We start from the raw sequence: 12,548 nt of genomic DNA, 5'->3' as shown, positions 1-12,548 counted from the left end.
AGTGTTTGAGTTTTAGTTTAAGGTGTCCTACGGTATGGTCAGAAAACTGATCATACTTGAGGATTTGGAATAAAAACTCGGAAAACTACAAAACTTCCTGCATCCTTAGATGTGTTGTCTTCTGTGTGAGGTGGTTAGACTGGTAAACTGAATTGATGTTTTCTTTAAAGAATCCTGAAGAAATTTGACTGTACATGTTTGTTCTACAGGAAGCGTCACAGAAATGAAAGCAGTCCAAGTCCTCGTCAGTCACCCAAACGTCGCCGTGAACACTCTCCTGATAGCGATGCTTACAACAGTGGAGATGATAAAAGTAAGTAGGAGTGGGCTATCTTTGCAGCTGGATCCAGTTTACCGTCTTCCTGTGGAAAATAACTTACAATCTTAAATAGAAAAAACATGGGGGAAGCTTTTGCAAGTGTCCTTCTCTCCTATTTTTTTTTTTTTTTTTTTTAATGAGCAACATCATTCTTCTTAATCTGTATGTTTGTCTTTTATTTTCATTTTGTCACTGTATTATGTCTGCCAGGTGATAGTGGCTTCTGCATCCATTTTTTAAGATGCATGTTTACCAAAATGGAAGTAGTCTGTTGCTGCTGCAGCAGTAGAAAAACTTAAGAAATCTAACTGAAATAATGGATTATATGTTTTAATTGTCACTTTTTGTCACGCATAAGATACCAAATGTTCACCTGTTCTCCTTTCTTAATAATATAAGTACATCCATTTTCCTATTTTGTAGACGACAAGCATAGACTTCTGAGTCAGGTTGTGCGGCCGCAGGAATCCCGGTCACTGAGCCCTTCTCACATTACAGAGGAGCGACAGAGTCGCTGGAAAGAAGAAGAGCGAAAATCAGACAGAAAGGAAAGTTCCCGGCGTTATGAAGAACCAGAGTTTAAAGAGAGGGTTTCTTCAGCAGATAAGCAAAGAGAGCAACCAGATGCTTCAGAGAGCTCACGGTCCAGGGTTCAAGAAAATCTTGGTCACCGCCCTTCTGAAGAAAGAGATGCTTCTGATAGAATGCATGATGACAGCAAGAAGAAGTCTAAAATACAGAAAAAGGCCACAAAGAAGAAGAAAGATGATGACAGTGGGGTGGAAAGGTACACTAATGAATCAACAACTGAGGAAAGCCAGGTCTTTTCACCCAAGAAGGGTCAAAAAAAGAAAAACGTAGAGAAAAAGCGGAAGAGGTCCAAAGGTGATTCTGAAGTTTCTGATGAAGAAATTGTTCCACATCATAAAAAGAAAAAAGGCCCAAGAACCCCCCCTGTAACAAAAGAAGAATTGGCTGAAGCACCACCTGAGAAAGCTGTAGCAGAAGTCCCCCAAAAAAGAGAAGATACAACATTTAGTGACTGGTCAGATGAAGATGTTCCTGAACGTGGTGACATTGTTGTTCCAGAAAGAAGCACTGAGGACTCCCATAGGAGAAGTCACAGGACAAGGGGAGAAAAGGTGGAAGCCCCTCATGTTACTATAGATGATGGACCACACCGTAAACCGGTGGATCAGAAGCGCAGCAGCAGCCTCGGTAGCAATCGGAGCCATGCCTCAAGCAGACTGAGATCCCCTTCCAATGAGTCAGCTCATCGCAGCGGAGATGACCAGACTGGACGGAAGAGGATCCTGCACAGTAGCTCTAGAGACAGGGATAGGGATAGGGAGAGAGAGAAGAAATTAGAAATCACTGGGGAACGGAAGTCCAGAATTGATCAGTTGAAACGAGGGGAACCGAGTCGCAGCACATCTTCAGGTAATAAGATACATTTTAGTGAGACTGATCTATAATTCTCTATAAAAGTGTGAAGGTACAAATCCCAAATCGTTCTTGCCTGGCTGTGTATTCCTTTCATTTGTAATTGGTGTGAAGGGAGAGGGAGGTGTTCTGTGCCGTTCACTGTAAAACTAGAATGAATTAAGATTCCTACAAGTGTTACTATATTTGAAAAGCTGATCCTCGGCGGACAGGATTACTGCTTTGTTTACACCAGAACATTCAGTCAGATTCAGTTCATGCTGCCTGGGGAATAAAGTAATTTGTAGGACAAGAAAAACTCATAGGAAGATAAAATGCTTGTGCTAACAGCACACTGAGATAGTTTTATCATCTAAATAATGTTCTTAAATTTATTATTAACATTCATTTTGATATGGAAATTCTGACATCTGTGCGAAAAGAACATGTCTCTTTTCTCTGGGAGAGACATCCATTATCATCTCAGGAGCTAATTTCACTGAGGGAAATCTGTCATGATTCCTGTTAGACATACTTTTAATGCATACAGAAATCATCTTTGTTGCAAATCAAAATAATCACAATCGACTTGTTTTGTGTCGTTCCTGCAAAAAAAAAAAAAAATGGGTGCAGCGTTTCAAAAAGTAAGCAGCATCAGTATGAAATTATCTTTGTCCTAAAGCACTTTGGCTCTCTGTTTTCCTTATGGTTACATGCCTGAAATTATTTTTATGAATTTATCATTTGCTGGCCAAGGCATTCCTAGCTTTTAGAAGACATTATTTGAAAATTTTGAATTTTGAGATTTTTTTTTTTTTTTTTTTTTTCTCCTCCCATCTTGCCTAAATTTCTGAGTTAAAATTATGTATCTTCAGTTTGGCTTCTGTCATAGTAGAAAGTAGCCACTAACAGTCTTTTTTAAGAGTGGGAGAAATACCTTATATTTTTAAGTAAGGTTAGATCTATAGGCAATTTGAATGCATTGTTAATTTAAAGATTATGCTTTTGAGACGTACATTTTCACACCTGAATCTTTAAAATGCCTTGTCGTCATGCATGTGTTTAAAATATTTTATTCAGATCGTCAAGATTCAAGAAGCCACAGTTCAAGAAGAAGTTCTCCTGAATCAGATCGTCAGGTCCATTCCAGATCTGGGTCCTTTGATAGCAGGGAGAGGCTGCAGGAGCGAGATCGACATGAACATGATCGAGAAAGAGAGAGGGACAGAAGAGAGGGAAGGCAGAGAGACTGGGACCGAGATGTTGACAAAGACTGGCCAAGGAGCAGGGATCGAGAGAGACTCCGGGAACGAGAGAGGGAGCGAGAGAAAAGACGGGAGCTGGACAGAGAGAGAGACAGACAACCACCTGATACCACTGAAAGAGAGAGAGACAGAACTCTTGACATCTCCTCTCAAAAAGAATCAACAAAACACAGTGAAACAAAACTGGACAGAGATCACGAAAAGGAATTTGATGGTGTTTGTCGGGACTCGGCGGCTTCAGAGAAGGAAAGAACAGACAAAGATTTAGGACCTTTACAAGGTTTTGAAGATGGAAATGAGGCTGAAAAAGTAGAGAGTTTAGAAGGTGAGATATTCTGGAAAAGAACCTGGACTGAAAAATATTGTATTATTTCCCTTTTGGCATAGTGCTGAACTGAGCTGTATTAGAGTAATTTTCTAAAGGCTTCTTGGCTCCAGCTTCTCTATTGTGGAAGCAGACACAGTAAGCAATGAGCATCTTCCTTAGTGTTAATTGTGTTAGTGTTATTTGTTAATTTCTAAAGAAGACTTGAGGCAAGGAAAACAAATTATCTGAGGTATATTTTCACTGAGGTGTAACATTTATGAACAGTCAGTTTGCTAAGGAATAACACCAACATGTGATTGCTCTGTTATATCATTATAAGATCTATTTCTTAGTTTGGAAGTGACAGGTAATGAGTGAAAAAAAATTAGTGTTGACTTGGAACTGTTCTTTGGGTTTTTTTTCTACAGAGCCCAATTATCATAGAAATGATTGTCTGATTAGTAGGTGAAACATATGTATGTCTTGGTACAACGGTCCAAAAATGGCTTTCCTGAGGTAATCTTATTAAATGCAGCTTCAATTTATTGGCCCTAATCATACTGGGGAAAATGTGCTTAGGAATAATAAATAAAGTAAGTAAGGGGCAAATACCGACAAATTCTCTGAAGAGAGTTGGATTAGACAGCTTGAGCTTTGCATGGATAGGGAGTTTGGGAAGTACTTATAACCTATAGCGACAGCGTAAAAGAAGCAAGAGTCTAAGTCCAGGGTAACTGGTGTACATTACGGTTATGTTTACTAAGTTGGCTTTTTTGGTGATTGCAGGAGTTCTCTAAAATCTGCTGAGAGGAAAAAAGGCATTGTAGGATTTGGAATTTTTGGATGTTTGGGATGGTATGGCCTGAGGCCCATAGCCTTCCGAAAGATAAACAAATGAAATAAGCATTTGTAGTTCTACAAAAGGTAGCAGAACATTGTCTCATCATATTTTCATGCTTAATAAGAATTATCAGTAGATGTTCAGTGTTAATTTGGGCAGTTAAATCGAATGTTGTCTAGAGAGGACAATGATGAATATTTATTGCTTATTATACCTCCTGCCCGATTGTTCACAAAGTGGTCATTAAGGTCGACGGGTACAATTGAGAAAATTCCATTTAAGGAGATTACCTGCAGAGTGGAACCACTTGTTAAAGACAGCGTTTGGAGTGAGCATGGGGAAGCCTGCTCTGTCTTGCTGTAATGGACAAAATTCAGCAATTTTTAAGCTAGAGGAAGGAATGGTACAGATTTATATCTGAGAGTACAATGTGGTAACTTCAGAAAAGAGTTAGTGAAAGGTTATTCCTAGGTATGTTATCTGTTTCCAGGAGGGCACCTCTAGCTGAACAGGCTGTGGATGTTGAATGCATTCTTAGGTATAGCCTTTCAGCAGCCTTCTTTTAAGTATTTTAATGTGTATTCTTTTGTGTATTTTTCAAAGGTGGTGTTCTAACCTGTTTCCCTAAAAACAAGACAGGGTCTTATATTAATTTTTACTCCAAAAGATGCTTACTTTTTTACATGTATAGCTGCCTGGACACTACTTAAGTCAACTTTTTAAATGAACTGTAACTAGGGCTGGTTTTTGGAGTAGGGCTTATATTTCGAGCATCCTCAAAAGCCCTGAAAAATCATGCTAGGGCTTATTTTTGGAGTAGGTCTTATTTTTGGGGAAACAGGGTAAATTCTCTGAAAATTGTCATCTCTAGGAAGCTGTGGTATATTTAGGACTATTTTTTAGAAAAAGAAATGTCTTTTAAAAAATATTAGATGGCATCCCATTTTATTAAAGCATACTATATATAGCATATTTATGATTTTCTAAGGTTTAGTGTACTTTCATTAGTTTATTATTCTTGTTTACATCGCTCCTTTTACCTGACTAGTGAATTGTGTTTTTAATGCAAAGTTAATATAAAAGTACATATCTGCAAAAATGCCATGAAGATAGTGATAGGATTATAATCTAGAAATTATCAAACATTGATTTGAAATTCAAAATTGAGAAAGTAATCTTTTAAAATCAGGTATTGAGAACTGTCAAATATTATTTTAATTGTTTCATGCAGTATCTTCTAAATGCTTCATCTGTGCTGTCCAAACATGTAATTATGGTGAGTTAGTGAAGCTGGTAGGTCAGTGTGGAGGCAGAAGACAGATCAGAGAGGCAGTGAATATTTAAAATCATAAGACAAAATGAAATCTAGTACAGATTATTTTCCTTTTAAAAAGGAAAAACTTTTTAGAAAACTAAATACAATTTCCAAATTGATGGTGTTAAGGAGGTATCTGGTATTTACTTGTACAAATTACTGTTGTATACCTTCTAACTAAATGTATGAGAGTATAATTACTAAATTATTGTAGTTTCTTGAACCTTAATGTGTTTGCTCTAAATGATAAATGTTTCCCCCAAAGCACTGACAGGTGGTCTGAGTAGCTAATATACACTCTGCTAGCATGTCTTTTACTTGCTTTTTTCCATGCTGATTTTTAGGTTAGTTGAGGCAACTTAAAATGAGAGGCAGTGTCCCATCTGGCTGAAGGAGTGGGAAGGTATCAGAATGGTTATCCACAGGGGATGACCCCTGTAAATTTTCTGTCTAGGTTATATGGTACAACTTATTGCAAGTACTGTGGCAAAGAACCCTAAGAAAGCTGGATTTTTGAGCAATAGCGTTTCTGAATGCTTGAATCAGATATTTCAGTCTTGGAGGTGAGAGAATACCTGCAGATGTTCCTTTCATGAGCTGCAAAATGTGATGTTTGAGTGTCCTGTGTTTACAGCTTTTAAGGAACATCTTTACATGTACAGCACGTGTATTTGTATGTGCATCTCCTACCTGGACGGATAGAAGTGTAACAACAAATAAGGAAGTGTGACATGGCTTTCTGAAAGCTCTTCTCATGACTTCCACAGAGAGTCTAAAACCGTGAATAGTTGAATTACTCAGGATATCTTGCACCTTTTGGTATTTTGGGGTTTTGTTACTTGTTTCACTTGTAGAACCTTTGGACTGAATCCTGAGTTTGGATTCATGTGCAAAAGCATCTGAAAGACTTTGTGGTGCCAACTTAGATTTGTATTATTAACTACATATCAGATAATCAAGATGTGTTTCTTTTGAATATGGCCTTTTATGTGCAGTTTAACTAATACTGCACCAGAAAAAATGACAGATATGTAGAATTCGAACTGCCACGTTGTGTATGGGAGAAATAACTTCTCTGTTTCCATAAATTAATACCTGTTTTCATGTTGAATATACTTGTCCCTCAAAATTGACAGTTTAATTTGATGAACCTCTTCGTTTTCAAGCTGCTTAAAGCATGTTTAGAAAACAAAAATGATCGCTTTAAAGCTACAGTGTGTATCTGTCTCTGTAGGAGGAGAAGATGAAGCAAAGATTGATGATGTACAGTCACTGGGGTCTGGTGCTGGAGAATATGAGCCAATCAGTGATGATGAACTGGATGAAATTCTGGCAGGTGATGCTGAAAAGCGGGAGGATCAGCAGGAGGATGAGAAGATGCCTGGTAAAAGTATAGCAAAACCCCTTTATGATTATTTGAATGTAAAGATTATATCAGTTTGCATGTAATGCTATTGTGATGCTGACAGTCTTTCTGAATTAGGAATGCAGTTTGTATGCTTGTTCTTCAGTATTTCTCATTTGTTCTGTAATAGTCAGGTAAGCCTGAGAAGTATAGTGGTAAGTGAAGAGTATTGGGAGCTGTATTTTGAAGTAATATTTCTCTTAGTTTACATAGCTAGAAGGGTAAGCTTTTTGTTTTTGTAAACGTGTTTTCATTTATCCCATTTGGTTTTGATAATTATTTGGAACTGATATTTTTATGAACAGATTTTATTCATGCTTGAATGCTTCCCAAGTGCACTGGGAAGGACAGAATATTCTACTTGTGTTAAGTTCATTTGGATCATTTGTGCTATATGATGTGTTTGTATTTTCTGTGCTAAACATAGTAAACAAACACAGTTGTATGGTTATCCAATTAATAGTATACCTGTCCTTTGAAACAAAACATCCACATCCAGAGTTGAAATGCTAGCTTTTTAAGCATTTAATTTGGATCTATCATGGCACGTTTAGTTATACTGTGACTTTTGTGAATGCGCAAATGATGTGTCCAAGTCTGCTGACTAAGCAGGGTCTGAGCAGCTTTCCACAAAGGGATTGCAATAAAAATGAAGCAGAATATTAGGGCTTGTGTTTTTAATCCAAGGAGCTTTATATTTGTATGCTCCTTTTTTCTACCAATCTAAGTGACTTTTGACATTCTTACCTGAAGTATCCAAGGATCTGGCTTTGAGAACTACAGAACAATGTCTATCTAATATATGTTGCTTTTAGGAGACAGGGATGTACACAGCACGTGAAATTAACTAACTGTGGTAAGGAATGTTGATGTGATAACTTATCCTCTGTCAATGTTTTTGCAGATCCTGTGGATGTCATAGATGTAGATTGGTCCAGTCTTATGCCAAAGCAGCCAAAAGAACCACGGGAGCCTGGGGCCGCACTCTTAAAATTCACACCAGGTGCTGTTATGTTGAGAGTTGGCATTTCCAAGCGATTGGCAGGACCAGAACTCTTCACCAAAATTAAAGAGACTTGCCAGAGAGTGTTAGAAAAACCTAAAGGTAATTGTTTCTGCAGGGATTCAGCTGTCTTTTGTTCTTGGTGGAAGTCCTTATGAAATGTGCATTAGTTCATTATTTTAGGTTTCAAGACCAGAGAAAGTGTATAATGAGTATTATGTGAAAATTACAAATGTAATACAGCTGCAAGTCAATCAAATCAGTGTTTTAATTCCAGCAGTGGTGAGGTCTTGAATAATAGCCTATACAAAATTTTTCATGCTAGCAAAATTTTCTTTTTGTGAAAGCGTTCATGCTTTCCTGGCCTAATGTATGTCAGCATTTTTTTGGAGAGCTAAATATCTTCTGGAGTGAATTAACAGTAGCACTGTGGGGAAGAAAGAAGTGGGTTTTTTTGTTTTCTCTGGAGGTCCTCTACATGCCTTCTTATTTTCCTTCTGAAGATCCGCTCCAGAATACATGGATAGGATTTTGGGTCAGAATGAAAGGAGCTCAGTGAAATTTGTATATTATGTCTCTGCTAGAAGTAGGAAATTAAATAACACACTGGTCTGGCGTTTTGACAAAGTGTATCGTAAGATCTGCATGATAGATAGGATGTGCATGAACTGTACCATGTTTACTGTAGTGTAAGCATGAGAGATAATGCTGCTTGCAACAACTTGCATAGTAGAATTGTTTTTTTAGGACTATGAAACATTTGCTTTCTGTAAGATATCTATGCAAATTATTCCAGGATCTAAATGTGACAAAATTATGGCTTATAAATAATAGTATTTGCAGAGCCTCTGTGTTTAGAGAATAGCAGATTCTTCTGTTTGTGGTTTGTTTTTTTTTTTTAAACTCAGTAAATTCTAATTCTTCATTTGAAACAATACTTTTCAGTTCTTTGCAACAGTATTCTTCATGCTGTTGTCTTGTTAACATCGCAGTCTCAGATAACTGTTAACCTCCATGAATGTCACTGCTTGCTTGAGCCATTGAAATTGTATTACTGTTAATCATGGGCTGTTGCTACTGATTCAACTTTAAGTCAAATTAAATGCAAACATTTTACTGCATGATAAATAGTATAATTTAGGTGTGTACTTGGTAATAGTACGTACTGTAAGTGTCCCACTGCAATATTTGCAGCTCTTTCTACACAGTACTAGCTTTCTTCTAGTTTAAAAAAAGACCTCAGCTCTTATGATTAAGAATTCACAGAACCTATGTAATTGATACAATATTGAATCTTCCTCAGTTTGCATATTTCACTTCTGCATAGCCAAACAAACCCTGTTGTGACACTGGTACAGTTATCCTGTGCCTTGCAGGGAAGTGAAATTCAGACAACTCCTGATGAATCCTAGTAGTAAACAACTTTTGTCACACATGTCTGATCATAAATGATATCTCCTCTTCCATCCCAGAGCTGTCACTTGATTTTTAGGCCTCTTGGTGATTGCTGTCTCAATATTGCTTTTCATTACTGAAGCTACATACAAGTGTAGCCATCCTTCCCTTTAAATGGTGAAGGATTTATTTGTGTTTTTCTATAAGCTGCAATATCCTTTTTTTTACCAAACTTTGGTATTGTTTAGAAGGCAGAAATACAAATAGTAAAACTTCAAGGGATTTCATATTGCTGCTCCAAAATACCATGTATATGTTGATCTCTGCAAATATCAATTGTTTGTAGATGCAGAAAACCTTTTTGAACATGACCTGGGGGCTTTGAATATGGCTGCACTTCTACGAAAAGAAGAGAGAGCAGGTCTTCTCAGTAACCTGGGTCCTTGCTGTAAAGCGCTGTGCTTTCGAAGGGATTCTGCAATTCGTAAGCAGCTAATGAAGAATGAAAAGGCAAGTGGTTTGTTTACAATGCTTGGTCAAAATGTGGAAACACTGATTCCACTATGCAAAACATTCCCCTAGGGAGATAATTTTTGTACTTATTTGTTTTTCTGGAGCAAACCTAGTCCTTTAAATAACGAAGAACAAACTAATACTGAAAGAGGTTTTAGGGTGTTTATTTTTTATTTAGGTTTAATTTAAGATCAGATTAATTTAAGGTTGAGTCTAGAGGTAAGTGCTGTTTCTTATTTTGGAGTTTAAATTCTGGAGATACACTTTTTATATTTTGGGAATACATAATAAAAATAATTGGTTAAAATACATTTTCAAAGACAATTCTTGAATAATTCTCCTGCTTAGGATTTCATGTTCTTTTACAAGAATTATAAGACTCTGTTCTACCACATGAAGAGTACCTAGCTAATTTTCTTTTCAAAGTTGAAACAAAAACCCACTTTTACCATTTCTGTGCTACAGTAGGTTTTGTGATCTTGCGTGCTAATAGAAAAATAATGAATTCTCAGTCTTTTCTAGTAAATGTGTATGATAAAACCTCTAATTATTGAGAGTACTTCAGGTTAATTTCTCTGCTTGCATGTTAAAGGCCTCTGTTTTCACTTCTTTCTGGTTTTGTTTTTTTTTAATTTCATCAGGGTGCAACAAAACAAACCTATACAAATTCTGCAGCAATGGACAGCGACTTGTTACGGTTGAGTCTACGGTTATTCAAACGAAAGACTGTGTGCCAAGTTCCTGGTCAGGAAAAGACAGAGGATAATAAAATTCCACAACCGACTATCCAGCAAGAAGTGTGTGTCTCTTGAGCGAATGACCATGATGGCACTTTCTAGTTGATTTCTCACTACCAATGTTGGTGTTGATGTTTAGAACTGGTTCATTGGAAAGCAGGTGTAGAGGATGGAAGAAAATACTCCGTTTGTACAGAGATAAGAATTATTGGATCTGAATGTGAATAAAAGGGGTAAAAAATTACTTCTATGTGAAGTTCTCTGCAAGTATTGTAATATTGGATCTTACACTGTAACATAAACCTGTTTTATGGTGCATCAGGTGTAATAATGTGAAGATGTCTGGTTTTAGCAGTTTGAGACCACCTGATATTAAACTGAAGAAAACTGTCTGCGTATCTTTTTTCTCATTATAAGTGGGTTTTTCTACCACCACCCTGATCCCTCAATACACATGTGGAATAGCTTGCTTCCTGGGAGTCTGTCTACCTACACTTTCAAATCCCTTTCTTATCACAGCAGACTCTGCTGTGGATGTGGACAAAACTTGAGCTCCTTTCCATCTTTGGCATAGGTTTTCTCTGATAATGTCTGGACACAAAAATCTAGTCTAGTCACTTAAGGCTCCCCTTGTTGATTAAAAGAAGTAAAAAAAAAAAACCTTCCAGGAAGTGTTCTTTGACTAGTTTTAGATGCCTATATTTTTGAGACTAACAGTATTTTGGAAATGCCAGCTGCTTTACAAAGGAGGACTGGCGCATATATTATATTTTCCATTCTGTTAAGTACGAGGGCAGATCAATCCCTTGCAGGAACCTGAGGGTATCTCACACTTGGTGAGTTTCAGTTGTTTTCTGGGTGTTACAGATTTTAGGGGCATGAGTAGAGACTTGTCAAGCCTGGGCTCGATTTTGTAAGAATTGTTTTCCATTTGAGAAGTGGGATCTTTGGATTACACCAGTCAGGTATGTTTAAATAGTCTGTGGAGGCCTCCATGTGAAACTGAGACTTCTGAAACTTAAGCCTAAGTCTCTGTATATACCTCTCTGCTCTTCCTGGGTTTAAACCTGAACTGTTGTTTTGAATTCGTCTCATAGAGGGTGGGGAAGAAACCCCTAGTTTAATCTTGACGCTGGTTTGCTGCAAAGCAACTTGTTTTCTTTGTTCTTGTTCAAGTTGAAAATGAGTTACGAACCACTAAATTTTTTTTTCACAGTTGGTTTGTATTAGTTTCTGATCCTTTTCCTCCACTTGGAACCAGCACTCTTGAGGCAGGATGTTGACTGTGCAGTTTAACAGCGGGCCTATCTTGCATCTCGTGGTTACTGACAGTTGCATTGACTTCAAGCAAAGGCCTGATTATGAGTCAGAATTCAGTTCAAATTCACTTTTTAAAACACTAACATAAAGTTTTCTTACTATAATGCTTTACTACAATGCCTAGAACATAAGCATTCAGTAAAATGTTCTCATACTATGTTTAGAGAATTGTTGAAGAAAATGTGAGGTGGTTTTATTTATATTTTTGTAAGTGCCCACTTACTAGTGTATATGTACTTGTATCAAATATAAATGACATGAGAAATTTCTACCATTTGTTTGATTCTTATTAAACTGTGTGATCTGGGCAAATTTTTTTCTCAAGTTTTTCACTTGTTGAACATTTTTAAGAGACTTGGTCGCTATTGTTTTTTAAAGTCATTGGTGATTTTATATATGCTTCTAAAAAATAGTGAGTCTTCTAAGCACACTAGTACCTTAACCTGAGCAAGTTAACAAACCTGTTCTATTCAGCATTTAAATGCATTCTCACCTATTTTATAGCTACAATAATGCTGCCTTTAAGGTGAAACTATTAGATCGTTGCTTCCAATTATGTTAAAGCCTATTTTAATCTCCATCTCTAAAAGACATAAAAATGTTTGATAGCTAGAAACAGCCTGGTGTAAGAGTGCAGTACACAAAATAGATTCACTACATGGCGTTTAATTATGCTGTGCTTGCTTTAAGCACTCTGTAAAGCAGT

General features: G+C 37.0%; 1 protein-coding gene across 1 annotated transcript in view; it reads left to right on the top strand.

Annotated features, from left to right (window-relative positions):
* Positions 1-12,113, top strand: part of ZC3H13 (zinc finger CCCH-type containing 13) — a gene marked incomplete at its 5' end in the record, with an annotated part of 49,515 nt that extends 37,402 nt beyond the window's left edge. The window contains 7 exons of the mRNA XM_082043240.1: positions 210-313; positions 743-1,759; positions 2,822-3,331; positions 6,704-6,853; positions 7,779-7,979; positions 9,619-9,782; positions 10,427-12,113. Coding sequence (XP_081899366.1) covers positions 210-313; positions 743-1,759; positions 2,822-3,331; positions 6,704-6,853; positions 7,779-7,979; positions 9,619-9,782; positions 10,427-10,597 — 2,317 coding nt within the window. The 3' untranslated portion in view covers positions 10,598-12,113. The remainder of the gene's footprint in view (positions 1-209; positions 314-742; positions 1,760-2,821; positions 3,332-6,703; positions 6,854-7,778; positions 7,980-9,618; positions 9,783-10,426) is intronic.
* Between the last annotated feature and the right edge of the window lie 435 nt (positions 12,114-12,548).

Source organism: Streptopelia decaocto (genome assembly GCF_964273445.1).
Source record: "Streptopelia decaocto genome assembly, chromosome: 1".
Lineage (NCBI taxonomy): Eukaryota > Metazoa > Chordata > Aves > Columbiformes > Columbidae > Streptopelia > Streptopelia decaocto.
Note: the sequence above shows the minus strand (reverse complement) of the source record. Positions and strands in the feature narration are given on the sequence as shown.